Source organism: Sciurus vulgaris (assembly GCF_902686455.1).
Source record: "Sciurus vulgaris genome assembly, chromosome: 15".
NCBI lineage: Eukaryota > Metazoa > Chordata > Mammalia > Rodentia > Sciuridae > Sciurus > Sciurus vulgaris.
In genome coordinates, this window is record NC_136476.1 from 34,423,384 (window position 1) to 34,444,785 (window position 21,402).

Genomic DNA, 21,402 nt, shown 5'->3' on the forward strand with positions numbered 1-21,402 from the left:
GTATGAATTTTTTTTATTCAGTGTACAGAGACATTTGGTGGCCATTTTAGTCAGGAGACTCATATCTTTCATTTTGAGGAATTCCCTTGTGTTATTTTAGTACAACTTCTTCAGTATTTTTCTGTTCTGTATATTTGGGGCTTTTACTCTTCAAGTGTTAGACTAATGATATTTGCTTTACTTTGCTTACCTTTGTTGTGTTTGTTGTTTTGTTGTTGTTGCTGCTTCTGGGGAGACTTACTTGAATTTACATTCCAATTTTCTAATTGAATATTTTCTTTTTCATTTTTGATGACTCCTCTCTTTGACATTTTGTTAGTACCCTGTTCCTATGTTTTGCTTCCAGTATTTTTTTTTTTTTTTAATTTAGTAAATATTTGCTGGGAGTATCAGGCATGTTTCTGGGTGCTTAAGCCACAGGAGAGAACAAAACATAGCTTCTTCAAGAGAAGTTGGCGTTCCAGTCAGGGGAATTGCATGTTAAGTGGAACAAATGTTAGTGTTAGTTGGTAATAAGTGCTGTGGAGAGTAATAGACATGGGAAAGTAACAAATGATGGAACAGGATGGTTACCCTTTTATACCTGTGGTCATGGAAGACTAATCTGGTGAGATGGCATTAGACTGAGATCTGAGGGAAGATCTGGGAAAGAGCCATGTGGATAGATGGAAGAAGAGCGTTGTAGGCAGAAGAAATAGAAAGTGGAAAGGCCATGAGATTTAAGTGTGCTTAAATACCAACAGCAAATGGGTAATGTGGATGGAGTGGAATGAGTAAGAGCCTCATAGATTAGTAGTAGCTGGATGGTATGAACTCTTGAAGGTCTTTTGTAGTCCATTATAACTTTGTGTTTTTTTTTTTTTTTTTTTAAGGGATATAGAAATCCATTGGGAAATTTTGAGCAGAGGTGTTGCATGCCTTCTTTAGTTTATGTTTTGAAAATATCATTCTAGATACTTTTTGGAAAATAGGCTATAAGAGACCACTTAGGAGATTCTTAAAGTACCCTGGATGAGAGTTTATGGTTATTTATTTTTTATTTTTGTGGTACTAGGGATCCAACCTCAGGCCTTGAACATGCTTGGCAACCACTCTATCACTGAGCTACACCCCCAGCCTAATTATGGTGTTTTAGGTTAAGGTAATGGTAGAGGAGGTGGTCAGCTCTGGATATATTTTGGAAGATAGAATTAATGGGATTTTGTGATTCATTAGACCTGGGTTGTAGGAGAAGAGAAGATTGGGAGTAAAGGGTAATGCCAAAGATTTTGGCTTGAGCAAATGGGTGAACAGCATTTCCATTTACTGACTGGTGAAGAATACAGATGGAGTAGGTTTGAGAGAGGTCAGGTTTTAGATATGTTAAATTTGACATGTGTTAAGACACCTAAGAGATAAAGAAAGGTAACAAATGTTTCACTGGGAAATTTTGAAATACTACCATCTATAGGTCTTTTCTCTATCTAGTTTCCACAAAGAGTAATCTGCTAGTTTCTGATTTGTGCTTATAAAATACAAGAAGAAAATGGAACCTGGGTATCATACTTTTTAGTGTCCAGACTTTTCTGTTTTCAGGCTCATGCACTCGTTGCCCTCCTACTTCCCTGTTCATTTTTGTGTCCAACCTCTTGTTCATATTTGTTTTCCAGATAATAAACCTTCGTTTTGTATGAGAGTTGTCAGGGGTAATTGTTTGACTGCTTGGGTAGAAGTAGATGCTAGAAGTCTAACTTCTCATACTGATGATTAAAAAATCATTAAGATTTAATTTGCATGCTATAAATTGATCCATTTAAAGTGTGCATTCATTGGTTTTTAGTATAGTCACAGCATAGTGCAACCATAATTAAGATCAATTTTAGAACATTTTCATCACTGATTAGAAACCTTATGCTTATTAGCCATCATTGTCCTGTTCTTCCATCCCTCTGATTCCTAAGCAACCATTAATCTACTTTACATCTCTGTAGATTTGCCTATTATAGACATTTTGCACACATGGAGTTATAATAGGTGGTAGTTTGTGACTGACTTTTTTCACTTAGCACAATGTTTTCAAGTTTCATCCATGTTGTGGCATGTGTCAGTATTCATTACCACTTATCACTGAATGACATTCCATTGTTTTATATACCGTATTTAGTGTAGGCATCCAACAGTTGATGTACATTTATGTTGTTTCTACTTTTTTGGCTATGAACATATGAATATTGGGCTTGGGGAACCTTACTGTAGGGTGATACGGAAATGTAATAACTATTTTATTGGGAAAGTTTGAAATGTCTATATGTCTTTTTTCTGTAATTTTTTAGTCTTTGCAAAGAGTGGTCTGCTGTTTCAAGTTTAATATTTCTTTTAGTTGTGGGCCTTTATTTTATTCATTTACTTGTATGTGGTGCATGACTCACACATGCTAGGAAAGTGCTCTACTACTGAGCTATAACAGTTTCAATTTTTTGTGTACAGGTTTTTATGTGAATAGGTTATTCCATACCTAGGAATGGAATTGCTGAGACATGTGGTAATTCTGTTTAGCTTTTTGAGAAACTGTTGTTTTGTACCATTTTACATCCCATAAGCAATCTATGAAGGCTCAAGTTTCTCCACATCTTTACCAACACTTGTTAATGTCACTATGATTTGTTATAACCACCATGGTGGGTGTGAAATGGTATTGTTTTTATTTTTGTTTCACTAATGACTAATGATGTTAAATATCATTTCATGTGCTGATTGCCATTTGCATATCCTCTTTGGAGAAATATTTATTCAGAGAAACATTTATTTAGATCCCCCTTCCAGCGTTAGAATGGGGTTATTTATGTCATACTAATACATGATGTTAATAATGGAGGAAACTGGGTGTAGGGTATTAGGAATTCTATGTCTAGTATAGAGTTGGTAAAGATAAAATTTTATTATTACCATACACCATCTAATTTTAATAAGGTTAGAGAATGCATTTTAAAAAAGTGATTATATTCTAAGTAATATTTCTAACTTATTTTTCACTTGTATTGAACATCTTTTCAGGTTAATAAATTCAGGAATTCATGATCACATCTTACATCATTTTTTGGCAGGCTATCAAGTCTTACTCATCACTAAAAACATTTTTTAATTATTTATTTATTTTAATTAAAAATCATAAATTTACATAGGGCAATATTGTTTGATTCATTCTGTTATTCTTTTCCCTTCCCCCCACCCCTCCCACCCCTCTTTTCCCTCTCTACAGTCTTTCCTTCCTCCATTCTTACCACCCTCCTGATCCCTAACCCTAAACCTAACCCTAACCCTAACGCTAACCCCTCCTACCCCCCCTTATATGTCCTCATCCGCTTATCAGCGAGATCATTCATCCTTTAGTTTTTTGAGATTGGCTTATCTCACTTAGCATGATATCCTCCAATTTCATCCATTTGCCTGCAAATGCCATAATTTTATCATTCTTCATGGCGGAGTAATATTCCATTGTATATATATGACACAGTTTCTTTATCCATTCATCATCTGAAGGGCATCTAGGTTGGTTCCACAATCTGGCTATAGTGAATTGAGCAGCTATGAACATTGATGTGGCTGTATCTCTGTAGTATGCTGATTTTAAGTCCTTTGGGTATGGGCCAAGGAGTGGGATAGCTGGGTAAAATGGTGGTTCCATTCCAAGCTTTCTGAGGAATCTCCATACTGCTTTCCAGAGTGGCTGCACTAATTTGCAGCCCCACCAGCAATGTATGAGTGTACCTGTTTCCCCACATCCTCGTCAACACCTATTGTTGCTTGTGTTCTTGATAATCGCCATTCTAATTGGGGTGAGATGAAATCTTAGGGTAGTTTTGATTTGCATTTCTCTTATTACTAGAGATGTTGAACATTTTTTCATATATCTGTTGATTGCTTGTACATCTTCTGTGAAGTGTCTGTTCATTTCCTTAGCCCATTTGTTGATTGGATTATTTGCATTCTTGGTGTAGAGTTTTTTGAGTTCTTTATAGATTCTGGAAATTAGCACTCTATCTGAAGTATGAGTGGCAAAGATATTCTCCCACTCTGTAGGCTCTCTCTTCACATTACTGATAGTTTCCTTTGCTGAGAGAAAAAGCTTTTCAGTTTGAATCTATCCCAGTTGTTGATTCTAGCTTTTATTTCTTGTGCTATGGGAGTCCTGTTAAGGAAGTTGAATCCTAAGCCAACAAGGTGAAGGTTTGGACCTACTTTTTTTTCTATAAGCTGCAGGGTCTCTGGTCTGATTCCGAGGTCCTTGATCCATTTTGAGTTGAGTTTTGTGCAGGGTGAGAGATAGGGATTTAGTTTCATTCTGTTGCATATGGATTTCCAGTTTTCCCAGCACCATTTGTTGAAGAGGCTATCTTTTCTCCATTGCATATTTTTGGCCCCTTTGTCTAGTATGAGAAAATTGTATTTATTTGGGTTTGTGTCCATGTCCTCTACTCTGTACCATTGATCTACCTGTCTATTTTGGTACCAATACCATGCTGTTTTTGTTACTATTGCTTTGTAGTAGAGTTGAAGATCTGGTATTGCGATACCCCCTGCTTCGCTCTTTCTACTGAGAATTGCTTTAGCTATTCTGGGTTTCTTATTCTTCCAGATGAATTTCATAATTGCTTGCTCTATTTCTGTAAGGTACATCATTAGGATTTTAATTGGAATTGCATTGAATCTGTATAGCATTTTAGGTAGTATGGCCATTTTGACAATATTAATTCTGCCTATCCAAGAACATGGGAGATCTTTCCATCTTCTAAGGTTTTCTTTAATTTCTTTCTTTAGTGTTCTGTAGTTCTCATTGTAGAGGTCTTTCACGTCTTTTGTGCGATTGATTCCCAAGTATTTTATTTTTTTCGATGCTATCGTGAATGGGCTAGTTTTCCTAATTTCTCTTTCTGAAGATTCATCACTTATGTATAAAAATGCATTGGATTTATGAGCATTGATCTTGTAACCTGCTACTTTACTGAATTCACTTATGAGTTCTAAGAGTTTTCTGGTGGAATTTCCAGGTTCCTCTAAGTATATCATCATGTCATCAGCAAACAGGGATAGTTTGACTTCTTTTCCAATTTATATCCCTTTAATTTCTTTGGTTTATCTAATTGCCCTGGCTAGAGTCTCAAGGATGATGTTGAATAGAAGTGGTGAAAGAGGGCATCCCTGCCTTGTTCCAGTTTTTAGGGGGAATGCTTTCAGTTTTTCACCATTTAGAATGATATTGGCCATGAGCTTAGCATAGATGGCCTTTACAATGTTAAGGAATGTTCCCACTACCCCAATTTTCTCTAGTGTTTTGAGCATGAAGGGATGCTGTATTTTATCGAATGCTTTTTCTGCATCTATTGAAATAATCATGTGATTCTTAACTTTTAGTCTGTTGATATGGTGAATGACATTTATTGATTTCCGGATGTTGAACCAACCTTGCATCCCTGGGATGAAACCCACTTGATCGTGGTGCACTATCTTTTTAATATATTTTTGGATGCGATTTGCTAAAATTTTGTTGAGAATTTTTGCATCGATGTTCATTAAGGATATTGGTCTGAAATTTTCTTTCCTTGATGTGTTTCTGTCTGGTTTAGGTATCAGGGTAATATTGGCTTCATAGAATGAGTTTGGGAGGGTTCCCTCCTCTTCTATTTTATGGAATACTTTGAGAAGTATTGGAATGAGCTCTTCTTTAAAGGTTTTGTAGAACTCGGCTGAGAACCCATCTGGTCCCGGACTTTTCTTTGTTGGTAGGCTTTTGATGACCTCTTCTATTTCATTGCTTGAAATTGATTTATTTAAGTTGTGTATGTCCTCCTTGTTCAGTTTAGGTAATTTATATGTCTCTAGAAACTTGTTGATGTCTTCAAGGTTTTCTATTGTGTTGGAGTATAGATTTTCAAAATAGCTTCTAATTATGTTTTGTATTTCACTCGTGTCTGTTGTGATATTTGCTTGTTCATTCCGAATTTTAGTAATTTGAGTTTTCTCCCTCTTTCTCTTTGTTAGTGTGTGGCTAAGGGTTTATCAATTTTGTTTATTTTTTCAAAGACCAACTATTTATTTTGTTAATTTTTCTGATTGTTTCTTTTGTTTCAATTTCGTTGATTTCGGCTCTGATTTTAACTATTTCCTGTCTTCTACTACTTTTGGTGTTGGTCTGCTCTTCTTTTTCTAGGGCTTTGAGCTGTAGTGTTAAGTCGTTTATTTGTTGATTTCTACTTCTTTTGTTGAATGTGCCCCATGAAATAAATCTTCCTCTAAGTACTGCTTTCATAGTGTCCCAGAGATTTTGATATGATGTGTCTTTGTTCTTGTTTACTTCTAAGAATTTTTTTATTTCCCTCCTGATGTCTTCTGTTATCCATTCATCATATAACAGTGTATTATTTAATCTCCAGGTATTGGAGAAGTTTCTGTTTTTTATTCTGTCATTTATTTCTAATTTCAATCCATTATGATCTGATAGAGTACAAGGTAGTATCTCTATCTTCTTGTATTTGCCAACAGTAGCTTTGTGGCATATGACATGGTCTATTTTAGAGAAGGATCCATGTGCTGCTGAGAAGAAAGTGTATTCGCTCTTGGTTGGATGGTATATTCTATATAAGTTGGTTAAGTCTAAATTGTTGATTGTGTTATTGAGATCTATGGTTTCTTTATTCAGTTTTTGTTTGGATGATCTATCCAGCGGTGAGAGCGGTGTGTTAAAATCGCCTAGTATTATTGTGTTGTGGTCTATTTGATTTCTGGAATTGAGAAGGATTTGTTTGACGTACATGGATGAGCCAATGTTTGGGGCATAGATATTTAAGATTGTTATGTCTTGCTGATTTATGGTTCCCTTAAGCAGTATGTAATGTCCTTCTTTATCCCTTCTGACTAGTTTTGGTTGAAGTCCACATTATCTGAAATGAGGATGGATACTCCAGCTTTTTTGCTGTGTCCATGTGCATGGTATGTTTTTTCCCATCCTTTCACCTTTAGTCTATGGGTATCTCTTTCTATGAGATGAGTCTCTTGCAGGCAGCATATTGTTGGATTTTTCTTTTTAATCCAATCTGCCAGTCTGTTCTTTTGATTGATGAGTTCAGGCCATTAACATTCAGGGTTATTATTGTGATAAGATTTGTATTCCCAGTCATTTGACTCATTTTTGTTTTTTGATATGATTTGGTTTTCCCTTTATTTGGCTATTCCTTTAGGCTAGTTCTTCTCGTTGCTGATTTGCATTGTTGTTTTTCATCTCTTCCTCATGGAATATTTTGCTGAGAATGTTCTGCAATGCTGGCTTTCTTTTTGTAAATTCCTTTAGCTTTTGTTTATCATGGAAGGATATTATTTCATCGTCAAATCTGAAAGTAAGTTTTGCTGGGTATAAGATTGGTTGGCATCCATTTTCTTTCAGGGCTTGGTAAATGTTGTTCCAGGCCCTTCTAGCTTTTAGGGTGTGGATTGAAAAATCTGCTGATATTCTTATTGGTTTCCCCCTGAATGTAATTTGATTCTTTCCTCCACAGCCTTTAAAATTCTGTCTTTATTTTGTATGTTAGGTATTTTCATAATAATGTGCCTTGGTGTGGGTCTGTTGTAATTTTGTATATTTGGAGTCCTATAAGCCTCTTGTAGTTGGTTTTCCATTTCATTCTTCATATTTGGGAAATTTTCTGATATTATTTCATTGAATAGATTGTTCATTCCTTTGGTTTGTTTCTCTAAGCCTTCCTCAATCCCAATAATTCTTAAATTTGGCCTTTTCATGATATCCCATAATTCTTGTAGATTCTGTTCATGATTTCTTACCATCTTTTCTGTTTGGTCAACTTTGTTTTCAAGATTAAATATTTTTTCTTCAATGTCTGAGGTTCTGTCTTCCAGGTGTTCTATCCTATTGGTTACGCTTTCTATGGAGTTTTTAACTTGGTTTATTGTTTCCTTCATTTCGAGGATTTCTGTTTGGTTCTTTTTCAATATCTCTAACTCTTTATGGAAATGATCTCTTGCTTCCTGTATTTGCTCCATTATCTGTTGATTGGTGCAGTCATTTAATGCCTGCCTTTGCTCTTTCATCTCCTTGTTTGCTTCCCTGATTATTTTAATTATATACATTCTGAACTCCCTTTCTGACATTTCTTGTGCTGTGCTGTCATTGGGTTTTATTGATATAGTATCTAGGTTTTTTTGGGACATTTTCTTCCCTTGTTTTCTCATATTGGTCAGATGTCAGTGGGACTTTGTGATATTACAGAATTCTTCTATTGGCTTATAGTGTCCCTGTAGATTCCCAGTGTATCACCTTCCTGCCTTCAGTAGCCTGAAGTCTTGGAGTAACTTGATAATGCAGTGCTTCCAAGGAAATCTGCCCCAGCCTGCTACTGGTTCCAGGACTTGGAGCTGGCTCTGTGTGGAAAGGCTCTCACTGGGGGGCCTGCTCCGAGAAGCTAGCCTGGAAAGGCGCTTCCCGCTGGAGGGGGCCGGGCTGCGGGCTGCTTGGGGAAGTCCCTGGCTGCCCTGTCCTGGTCCCTGAAACAATCTGTGGGCAGGAACTCGCCGCCCTGGTTCAGGGACTTGAAGCTTGGTTCTGTGCAGAAAGGCTCTCGCTGGGGGGCCTGCACTGAGATGCTGGAGAATCTGGCCCTGTGGGAGGAGCCCACTGCTGGAGTGTGCAGGGCTGCCTGGGGAAGACTCTAGCTGCCCTACCCTACTCTAATAAGCCACCCGAATCTGGGCCTGCAGCTCGGGCAGCGCTTTACTAGGTGGGGGAGACTCACCCCGTGGCTCTATTTTAGTCCGAGTCTCTCAGTGCCTCCCCTTCTTGAATCTTGGGTTCTGGAGCAACGGGAGATGCAGTCACCCTCTAGTCCGCCATCTTGGATCGCCAAAAAACATTTTAATTTCCTTATAGTTGTGAAGAAGTACTGAATATTAGTGATTTCTTTTTTGTTGATAGAATTTTTGTTAAGGTAATTTTGAGTCATTTGAAAAAATTTTTTAATGTCTAAACTTTAAGGTATGTTTGTGAATAACTCAAAATTGATTTTTTTTCATTAATACTGAATTGCTATGATTTCTTTTTTAAAAAGTTTTTCTTAGTTATAGATGGACACAATACCTTTGTTTTATTTATTTATTTCTATGTGGTGCTGAGGATCGAACCCAGTGCCTTACACAGGCTAGGCAAGTACGCTACCACTGAGCTACAACTCGAGCCCCACTTAATTCCTCTTTTATTCTTTTTATTGATTGTTATAAATGCAAAATTATTTTAGACTAGTTTTATTTATTTATTTATTTATTTGCAGTGCTGGGGATTGAACCTAGGGCCTTGTGCTTATGAGACAAGTACTCTACCAACTGAGCTATATCCCCAGCCCATAGTTTTATTTTTATTGTCTGATTTTCTTAGCTACTTGATAAGTGTTTTTCATAGTACTGGGTTTCTGCTTTTAGAGACTTTGAAGCTTTGCAGGTAGTTCAGATGGTCTCAATTTTACTCTGATTATAAGTGAGCAGTTACAATTGTCTGACTTAGACTATGATACTTCATATTTAGATACCTTTAGAAATTTTTCTTTATACTTAATATTTTTTTTATTAGCTGTTTTCCCACATGGTGACATGATGAATAGGAACTTAAACTTCTAGAGAACATTTTATGTTATTTTGTATTCAATTTTGGATTCATCAGCTACCAGTAATTCTAGGTAAATAATTGCAAGTGGTATTTAAAAATAATTATACTTACGTGGGATAATAGAGAGGAAAATTGTTAAAATTTTAATCTAATAGAATGTATTTTTATATCAGTAATAAACACATATAATAGACATTTAGCCTAATAAATGTTCTGAATTTTAGTGAGGCTTTTTAACAGTTGCATTTCTTGAAAGAGTTTTCTTTATATGCCTGGGTGGAAGTTATTTATATATAATATATAAACATATATAGTAATATATATATGATAAATAAATATATCTTTAAAATCTGATAAGCCAAATGCCATTGTGTGGCTTAATCATTGTAACATGGATCAATAGTTTCTTAGATTAAAAAAAAAAACAAACTCCCAGTCCAATTTTATAAATGTGGTGCTGGATACCACAGAATCAGGGGAAAAATGAACTGGAAAAAGAAATATCTATGGCTTTTATAAACCTCTTTACAACTAGGGGAGTTTATTATCATGGGAAATAAGCTTAACTCAATAAGAAAAGAGAAAAGAGAAGATGCAAACCTAATTCCAAGAGAACTGAAGAGTCTCCTGAAGATTACAATGGAGAGAGAACCGTCTTTGCAAATAAATTCTGAATTGCTTCTGTCAGTCATGTGCTATATACTATAGTAAAAGAAGAGTAGGAGGCAATTTTTATATCTAAATGTGTACTCAAGTGAAAAAGGAAAAGAAAAATGTATTTCACTTTTCATAATTGTCCATGAAAGCAACCTTGTATAATTCATCTTTTTAAAGCCATTATGTGTTTGTAGGAATCATTACTGACTATGAAGTAGGCAAATGATGAAATCATGTGGATTAGATTGTCATACTTATAAATATTATACATTTAGATAAAATATCGTATGTTTGTAATAGTCTTTGAAATTGGAAGTTCATTTAAAAATTTGTTAAATACTGATGTTTTTGTTATCAGAAAAGGAAAAGGCAATATGTAAAAGTTAAATTTGTTTTATTACTGTGCTAATCAGAATCTGTGATCCCACAAAATCTGTTCCTGATATTACCTAGTTTTACTATCTGCAGTTTCTTATATTACACATAAAAGCCTTATAACTTTTTTTCTATTAAACTGTCTTATAAGCTGAGCTGTGTATTTCTTGTTCATTTCTTGCTGAATAAGAAAGTTGGCATCTTCTCTAGTTGATTCTTCTTGTTGTCACCCTGCTTGCATATACCCTTTCTGAAACTGTCAAGGCTTTGATCATTGCAATCCTTGGTGACTTTAATTTTGTTTCCTACTCTCAAAAAACAAAAAATAAAAAACTGCACAGTTAACCACAGTCATGATGACTGGCACAAAGAGTTCTGAATATTTGTATGTTTGATTATTTTTTGAAACTACTTTGACTTTTAGAGTAAGGATTGCTTTAAGGGAACTGTTTATGTGAAATAGAATATTCTGGAAAACAAATCTTCTTTGGCTATTAATAAAACAGTTATAAATGAATTATAATTCACAATAGGGAATTATAAGGATTTTCTTTTAGGGACAAATGAATTTTCATCTATAACCCAGGCCTTTTGCTTACTCAAAATGGAAATGCTTTTAGAAGTGTTAGCACCCTTTTTGGCTTCTTTTTTTTTTTTTTTGGTATGAGGAATTGAACTCAGGGGCACTCAAATCACTGAGCCAAATCCCAGCCCTATGTTGTATTTAGAGACAGGGTCTCACTGAGTTGCTTGCTGCCTTTCTTTTGCTTTTTTTTCTGTCTCAGTCTCCTGAGCTGCTGGGATCGTAGGTGTGGGCCACAATGCCCCGCCCCATTTTGGCCTTTAAGATAATGACCCTGGGGGGTGGGAGGGGGGCAAGAATGGAGGAAGGAGGGACTGTGTAGATGGAAAAGAGAGGTGGGAGGGGTGGGGGGGAAGAAAAAAATAACGGAATGAATCAAACATCATTACCCTATGTAAATGTATGATTATGCAAATGGTATGCTGTTACTCCATGTACAAACAGAATCAACATGTATCCCATTTGTTTACAATAAAAATAAATTAAAAAAAAATAATGATCCAATATAGCATCTGGCATGTAGTGGCTACTCTTTGAATATGCGGTTCTCCTTTTTGGTGATGCACATAATAAATATAAATAAGATTATCATGGAAAGGTATGAACCTATTCATTAGTTTTTAATACTCTTAAATTTTTTTGTATGGATGCATTTGCTTAAAGGAATTGAATATAAATATAACATGTTTGAACTTTTACACAGAAGTTCTGGTGTTCTCAGTCACAAAACAGCATTAATTTTGCCCTGGAGTAAGCATAATCCCAGCATCCCAGCATCCCAGCATCCCATAATCCCAGCAGCTGAGGCAGGAGGATCACAAGTTGGAGGCCAGCCTCAGCAACTTAGTGAGATTCTGTCTCAAAATGAAAAATAAATATTTGAAAGGACTGAGGATGTGGTAAAGTGTTCCTTGGTTCAATCCCTAGTACCAAAAGAAGAAAAAAATTTTGGAAAAATAGTTAAATAAAAATCAATTTCTAGTTATATGAGTTTTTGGACATTTCTGGGGCAAACTTTGTGCAACTGTTTGGTGAACAGTGCATAGCACATATCTGAGAAATCACCAGCTAGTATGTGTTTTTGTGATATTTACTCTCCTATTTTTCTTGATGTCTATTTTAGCAGGCTAAATTTCATATTTAAAGGTTTTTCTGCTTGACCAATTCCTTTACGTTCATATATATCCTTTTAAGTTGAATATATAGTATTTGAAGAGGAAAGAATATTGTGGGAGCTGTTTTTTTGTTTTTGTCTTTTAGCACATTCATTGTACATGTATGCTTTCATAACTTTTGTGAAATTTTGGAATAGGTCCATGGAAGTTGTAGGAGTAAATGTGGTGTAGAGAACCTCTGGATATGTTTGATTAGTTGTGCTGCTGAACTGGAGTTGTCAGCTCTTGTCTGGTTTATGATAAAGTAACTTGTACCAAAGGGTTGAGTAGCAGGCATCCTTCTCTACATAAAATGAAAACTCACTTTTTTTTAATATATATTTTTTAGTTGTAGGTGGTCAAATACCTTTATTAATTTTATTTTTATGTGCTGCCGAGGATTGAACCCAGGGCCTCTTGCATGCTAGGTGAGCGCTCTACTACTGAGCTGCAACTCCAGCCCCTCACTTTTCTTAAGTGTACTGGAATGTCTAATTTGGCTTATTTAAAGAGATACAAATCAGATGAAGAAAAAGTAGGATAACCCATACTGAAATAAATATGTCTTGGCAGTATATTGCAGTAGGAAGGAACATAGCAACCAGATAATAAATGAGAAAATACATAATTATTTTGTATTATATAAAGAAGTCTGTTCCTAGCATTAGGAAACAGCGTAGTAGAATATAATACTGTACATAGAATATAATACTATATATAGTTAACTGATCTTTATGTAGTTAAATATATGAATTTGTTTTGGATTTTGAATTTTAATCAGAAGTCTGTTATATTTTATGCTGTTACATTGATTATATTAGGATTAAATGAATCTTGTAGTAGTTCTTTTCTGTGGTGTTACTGAAAGGTTTGTTTATTTATTTATTTTTTGTGCTTGTGAATAGCACGTTGGTATTTCTCTAGCACCCTCTGCTGGGTATGAGAATTAATTCAACAGATTGGAAGAGAAAAAATATATATTATTAGGAGTGCTTTAATTGTGTCTGTCAACAAAACCCACTCTTGGAAGGAGTTTGTTTAAAGATTTGAAGTTTTTTTTTTTTTTTTTTTTTTTTTTAACTATCTTTACTTATTTACCGATAGTTTTAGTAATAATAAATATCTTATGACTTTGTTTTCATTTGTACATTTGATTCAAAAAAAGGAAGGTGCGAAAATAAAGGTGTGATCTCTGGCTTATTATTTCAGCCTTTTTAGTTTTGGTTTAGTCAGGAAAAACAGAACCTCTTCTTGACTTTTTGAATGGAAACCAGATAATTAAAACATTATAGTATATACATAAGAAATGAAAAGACAATTTGAATTGTTGGTTCTTTTATCACAAAATCATGGACTCTTTGTTTTTAATGAAATATGTAACTATCATTTTGGTAGAGAAACTTACATATGTGCTTTTTGGAATTCAGAAAAATATTTTAACCTTGTTAGACTGGTTTCTTTCCTCCATTTCCTCTTTATTAGCTTTTAAAATATTTTGGTCTCAGTGCCTATACACTATTTCCTGTGACTGGTATGACTCCTGATTTATAGAATCTAAAATGAGCATACTGGATACTGATAAAACTGACATTAATTCTTTAAGACTGGAGCTTTATTCTGTAGGGTTTACCTAATATTTTTTAGTTTTGGGTCACCTAGGTTAATGTTTGTTCTAGTCTGGGCTAAACAGCAGCAGAATGTCACTGCTATAGTAGATGCCATGCTTTATATAACTACAACCTCTGGGGGGGTCCCTTGTTCTAAGGATGTAAAGTCAGCATTCAGAAGGAAGGTTTTTTTTTTTAATTTATTTTTTTTAATCAAGGGGAATCAGAGTTGATTGATACTTCTTTGACATTATCTTGATTCTTTCACTTAGGGATTCTTTTGTTTTTTATTGATATGTATCTCATATGTCAAAATTCATTCTTACAAAGGGTACAGTTCAGTGGTTTTTAAAATATTCAGAAGTTTTTGTAACTGTCACCACTAATCCCAGAATGTTTTTGTTATCCAGTAAGAAGCCTAGTATCCATTAGCAACGAGTGCCCATTCTCCTCTCTTCTCCCTCTGCCCCGGCCTGCAGGACATCAACGGGTACCTGGAGGGGGGTGCTGGGATTGAAAGAGACAAGTGACACGAGAAATGGAGACAAGACAAAAGCCTGATCAAGTCTCGTTTATTAGAAGAATTAACACAGTTAATATAAAGTACAGAAACCAATCAGAGTAAAGCGCGCGAAGGCAAGACTAGTCTCGCGCCAGAACTCCAATAAGGAAGTGTAATTGTCCAATCATGAAGCACCACGCAATCTAGTGTGATGCACCTGGTATAGTCTGACAGGTGTGTAAACAGGTAATGGCACGCCCCGCCAGCATCCGGCAGGCGCCATCTTAGCTCAGCATGAGGCACGGCAGGGGGCGTGACCATGAGTCAAAGCGCCTGACCTTGAGGCAAGGCAGGGCGCGTGACCTGCCGGCTCCGGACATCCCTCAAGTCTTTGGTAGCCACTAATATACTTTGTCTCTATGGATTTATCTGTTATAGACATTTCATATAAATGAAATCATATAGTATGTCATAGTTTGTATCTGATCTCTCCATATGTATATTTTTAAGGTCTATCCATATAGCAGCATGTACACTGGGTAGTATTGCGTTTTATGGATACTCCACATCTTGTTTATCCATTCATCAGTTGATGGACATTTGGGTTCTTTACACCTTTGTTAAGAAAAATGCTGCTGTGAACTTTCATGTGTAGTTTTTTTTTAAAATTATTTTTAAATTTTTTTGTATATATTTTTTAGTTGTCAAAGTATCTTTTTATTTTATTTATTTATATGTGGTGCTGGTATCGAACCCAGGACTTTGCATATGTCAGGCAAGCGTTCTGCCACTGAGCCAGAACTCTAGCCGTCATGTATAGTTTTTATTTGAACATATTTTCATTTCTCTTGGGATTTATGTAAGCTTGAAATTGCTGGGCCATATGGTAACACTGTGTTTAACTTTTGAGGAGCTACCAAACTTTTCTACAGCAGCTTAACCATTTGACATTTTCACCCATAACATACAAGGTTTCCAGTGTATTCAATTTTTGCAATAGTAGTTATTTTCTGTTTTTAAAATCATAGCCATCCTAGTGGATATGAAGTGATATCTCTTTGTGGTTTTGATTTACATTTTCCCAGTGGTTAATAACATTGAGCATCATTTCATGTACTTTTTTATCATTTGCATTTCTTTTTTTTTTTTTTTTTTTTGTGGTACTGGGGATTGAACCCAGGGCCTTGTGCTTGCGAGGCAAACACTCTACCAACTGAGCTATATCCCCAGCCTGCCATTTGCATTTCTTATTTGGATAAATGCCTATTCAAGGTTTTTATTAATATTTTAATTGAAAAACATTTTTTTTCCCATACTAAGCTACACCCTAGACTGAATTTTTTGACTTTTTGTTGTATGAGTTCTTTATGTATTCTGGATACTAGATCATTGTCAGATATAGGATTTATATTTTCTCCCCTTATTTAGATTGTCTTTTCACTTTTAAAATAAGATCCTTTGATACACGAAAGTTTTTAATTTGTTCTTGGTGTCATAACTGAGAATCCATTACCAAGTCTGAGGTCAAGAAGATTTACTCCTATGTTTTCTTCTAAGAATTTTTTTGGTTTTAGCTCTTATATTTAGGACATTGATCTGGTTTCGAATTTATTTTTATATATGATCTAAGGTAGGGGGTCCAGACTCATTGTTTGCATGTGCATATGCAATTGTTTCAGCATCATTTAATAAAAAGATGATTATTTTCCATGTAATGGCCTTGGCACCCTTGTTGAAAATCAGTTGACTACTAATTATGGGTTTGTTTCTGGGCATTTAGTTTTTTTCCCTAGATGTTTATCCACGCCTGTTGAATCCTGTAGCTTTGTAGTAATTTTTGCAATTGTGAAATGTGTCTTTCAACTTTGTTTTTTTCAAGATTTTTCAAAGTGAAAGCTTTCTGAGATTTTTTTTTTTTTTTTTTTTTACAACCAGATCCAGTTTTGAGACTTTTTTTTTAGTAAAAAATATTGTATGGCTGTAATCTCATGTCTCTCAAATGCATCTGATGATGAAATTGCTTACTAATAATATGCTGTGGGCCTAGCATTCTGTGTGTTTTTGTTTTTGTTTTTTCATTTGTAAGTGAAATATATTTTGAGAAGGGTGAAAAGAAGTGAGTATAGAGGGAATATTTTCTTTTTAGTACTGGGGATTTAACCTAGGGATGCTTTGCCACTGAATTACATCCCTGGCCTTTTTTATTTTTTATTTTGAGACAGTGTCTCACTAAGTTGCTTAGGGCTTACTTAAGCTGCTGAATCTGGCCTTGAACTTGATATCCTCCTGCCTCAGCCTCTCAAATTGCTGGGAGGTCTGCCTGGCTGGAGGGAATGTTTTCTTTGATTTACTTATTTAAAACATTTATGTTTTACAGTGCTGGGAATCAAATGCAGGGACTTAGGTATGCTAGGCAAGTCCTCTACCATTGGGCTATACTCCCAATTTATCTTAATATGTCAATAATATGAATAGAAATTGAGTTAAAATTCTTCCTTTTCCATATCTTTTATATTTAGTCATGAAGTTTAATTTGTTCTAATGATTTTTTTGTTGTCATTATCAAAACATGATAATGTTAGGTAAATGATGATACCTGTACTATATTTGCCTTTTATCCCTTAATGCCTTTGCTTTTGTTGTTGTTTTTTAAAAAAAAATTCAGTATGGAATATTTCAATCTCATATGAAAGTAGAAAAAATACTGTAACAAATCCCCATGTGCCCATTGTTCAGCTTCAGTAATTATCAGCTTATGATACCCAAACTCCAGGTTGATTATTTTAAAGCAAATCCAGATATCATATAATTTTATTCTTGTATACTTATATATATATGTATATATATATGTATAAATGTAGAATTTAAAAAATATATAAATCATTATTATACTAAAAAATAATAATTTCTTAGTTTTATCAAATATCCAAATTTCTTCATTTCCATTTTTTTGGGGGTATTTTGAGCTATGAATATTTACTAGTTTTATCTTCCACTGGAATGCCTGTTATTTGAAAACAATCTAGTAGTATAGGGCATAAATGTCAGGTTTTTACCTTCTAAGAGATTATATTATCAGTATAAGTTTATCATTTTGAATTTAAATTACCTTTAGACTGAAAAGATCATATTTGAATTTACTGTTTTCAGCTCCCTGAACAAAAAGTATTTCCTAATATAATAAATTATTAAGAAAATATTATTGATGGGGTTGTAAAATCTAAATAGAGCAAATAGTTCAATGTAAAAAATATTTTTAACTTGTGTTTGTGAAACAAAGAGTGATTGTACCCTCAAGCAGAATGACCTCTTGACTATGAGGGCCATCTGTAGCAAGTACACCTAAACAGGCCTCTGAAGAAGAGGGGGCATTTGTGCTTAGGCTGTGCATGATAACAATCATTACAGGGATGTTCTTTGTCCTAAAATAAGTATAGTTATTTCTTAATTATTCACAGACAGTTTGATTTGTTAGTGGATTATCCAGGCTTTAATTTATGCTTCTTCTTTCATTGTAACCCATTACTGGCTATCTGCAAACAAAAAGAAATGGTGGAAAAATAGAGGAAAAATTAATCAAGTTGAACATAAAAAAATAAAAACAACAAAAAACACCCTACCTTGGATTACCCTAAATGTTTGATATTATCTCTTACCAAGATTTTCTCTAGTAAGGAAAATAACAATAGTAATGCATTTCTCTACTCTTATTGAAATCTCTGTATTTGACAGAGAACTCTAGGCATGATTTTTTTTGCTATTATCCTAAGACATGGTGGGTGTTCTCTTAGTTCTACTTTCTCTGCCAATGACCTCATGACAGGCTTTGGTCATGACCAGTTCCCTCTTTGAGAGTAGGAATCCAGTGTTTTCCAAGGTTGCATTTTCTCAACAAAAATAGCATTAAAAAAACTCTTGATTTGTTTCTGGCCAGAAACTGAATCTTGCCTGAAAAATTGATGTTAGATTTCATCATAAAGAATTTTTTTTTGTGAAAGATACTGTTAAAAAAAAATCAAGACAAGATATAGTATGGAGAAAATTTTTGCAAATCATATATCTAACAAAGACATATCTAGATCATATAGTGAACTTTTAAAATAATATGAAATGTTATATTAGAATATTAAATTAATATGAAAATAGCCCAATTAAAAAGAACTGAGGATGTAGCTTCATGGTAGAGTGCTTGCTTAGCATACATGAGGCCCTGAGTTCAATCTCCAGCACAAAAAAAGAAAAGATTTGAGTAGGTATGTCATCAAAGGAGATACATAGATAAATATTAAATACTTGAGAAGATTCTCAATGTCATTAGGGAAATTCAAATTAAAACTAAAATGCGATACCATTACATATCTATTTAAATATTTGAAAAACCCCGAAGAGTGATGATAAATATTGATGAGGATGTGGGACCACGGAAAATTTCATAGATTCCTGTTAAGAGTATAAATTGGTACCACAACTTAGGAAAACTGTCAGTTTCTTAAGATATTCAGTATATACCTATCATTTGACCCAGTCATTCTACTCTAACCTGTTTACTCCAGAGAATTGATAGTATATGTTCCTCGAGGAACTTATGTATAAATATAGCAGCTTCATTTGTGATAACCAAGACTGGAAACAAATGTCTATCAATAGATGAACAGGGAAACCAGTTATGGTACATTGACACAGTGGAACACTGTTCATTAATGAAAAAGATTGAATTATTTCTACATGCAACCAATAACAAGAGTAAAATCTCAGAATACTTATGCAGGGAAAAGAAGCCAGGCAATAGAATATACATTGTATGATTCACAGAATGTTCCAGAAAATACAAACTACTTTATAGTGACAGAAAGCTGGCTATTGGTTACTTGGATATGGGTGTATGCTTTCGATATGTATAGATTATTGTGTGGAAATTGTACCTTAATAAAGCTTAAAACAGAAAAAACTGGCTCTGGGGCATTCTTCCTGATCTTGATTTTCATGCCTCACTTTTGCAAAGTACAAAAACTGAAGATGTAGCTAAAGTAATCTAAAGTGTTAATTATAGTTTTGGAATATAGTGATCCATATCTACTTTAAATACCAATGTTTATGAGTTTAAACTTTTAATTTGTTTTTAGGCAACTACTCTAAGAGTAAGGAAATTGGAAGAAAATATTGAAGCAGAAAGAGCCGCACATTTGGAATCAAAATTTAATTCTGAAATTATTCAGGTAAAATGTAAACAAATAATTTTTTTTTTTTTTTTTTTTCTTTCTTAAACTCGCTAGGAAAACAGCATGGTTTTGGAGAACTTTATGTGCATTTAGGAAGGGTAATATATTGTGGTACTCATTATGTTAGTCAACTTTTTGTTAATGTGACAAACAATTGAGAATAACAATTTGGAGAAGGACAGTTTTATTTTGGCTCGTGGTTTCAGAGATTTCAGTCCATAGTTGACTGGCATCATTGCTTTGAGTCTGAGGTGAGGCAGAACATTATGGAAGAAGGGCATGGAGAAAAGTCTGCTGAGCTCACAGCAGTTAGGAACTAGAGAGAGAAAGAAGGGACCAGGAGTAAGAAATAACCTTCTTCCAGGTGTGACAGCCCATGCCTGAAATACCAGTGGCTCAGGAGGAGGAGGCAGGAGGATGGCAAGTGTGGGGCCAGTGTTAGCAACTTACTTATGTTTTAAAATAAAAGAGGGGACAGGAATATAGCTAAGGCATAAAGGACTCCTGAATTCTATCCCCAGTATCTCTCTCTCTCAAACACACACACACACACACATGCACGCACGCACACACATGCACACACATATATTCCCCAGTCACCTATTTCTTCCAACCATGCCCCATTGCCTCCACTTTCCACCACTTCCTGGTAATCCATTCAGCTATGGTTGGATTAATCCACTGATGAGGTCAGAGCCTTCATGATCTAACCACTCACCTTACCTCTGAACTTTGCTGCACTGGGGACCAAGCCTTTAACAAATAAGTCTTTGGGTGATATTGCTGATCCACAATGTAACTTTTGTTATTGTATTTAAGGTAAGGATCCAATTAAGGATATATTATATCTGTTGAGTTGGCACACTACATCCTTCACTAGATCTTATCTGCTGTTCTTAGGAGATTTTGTCACATGTATGGCTACTTTTGTGCTACAGTGGCAGAGTGGAATTGTTGTGACAGAGACCTAATAGTCTGCATTAATCAGTTTTCTACCAATATAATTGAATACCTGAGGTGATTAATTTAAAAGCGAAAAAGGTTATTTTGACTTATAGTTCTAGAGGTTTTGATCTGTGATCTAGTAGTCCCATATCTTTGGGCTTTTGGTGAGGTAAAACATCACAATGGGGACACATAGTGGAGAAAACTTCATGAGCCAGGAAGCAGAGCAAGAGAGAGGATGGGGCGGCAGAGTCTTACAATCTGCTTTGAGGATACACTCCCAATGACATAAGGACCTCTCATGAGGCCCCACTTTCTTAAGGTTCATAGAATCTCCCAGTAGTGCCATCCTGGGGACCAAACCTTTAACACTTGATCCTTTGTGGGACATTCAACATCTAAACTATAGCAGCCTGTGGAGCATAAAATATTTACCATCTGGCCCTTTGCAGAAAAATTTGTTGATTACTATTCTTTTTTGCCAGCAGCCATGGGATGAATTTGTTCTTGAAAACATTTAAAAAATATGCATCTTACTTATTAAGTGCATAGCTTGTGCACATCACCTATACGTAAGAGCTGAAGGTATAAAGGTAAATGAATTCATTTTGGAGTTTATGCTCCATTATCAGAGGTACTGCATACCTACATATATGTATCTATATCTATATATCTATATATCTATATATATATACTTCTGTATATCTATATATTTAT

The 21,402-nt window shown here is 34.8% G+C and overlaps 1 protein-coding gene across 6 annotated transcripts in view; it reads left to right on the forward strand.

Annotated features, from left to right (window-relative positions):
- The window catches only part of CCDC171 (coiled-coil domain containing 171), a 455,940-nt gene that overhangs the window by 55,603 nt on the left and 378,935 nt on the right, over positions 1–21,402 (forward strand). For all 6 annotated transcript variants that reach the window (XM_079112670.1, XM_079112671.1, XM_079112672.1 and 3 more), the window contains one exon: positions 19,645–19,737. In XM_079112670.1, coding sequence (XP_078968796.1) covers positions 19,645–19,737 — 93 coding nt within the window. The remainder of the gene's footprint in view (positions 1–19,644; positions 19,738–21,402) is intronic.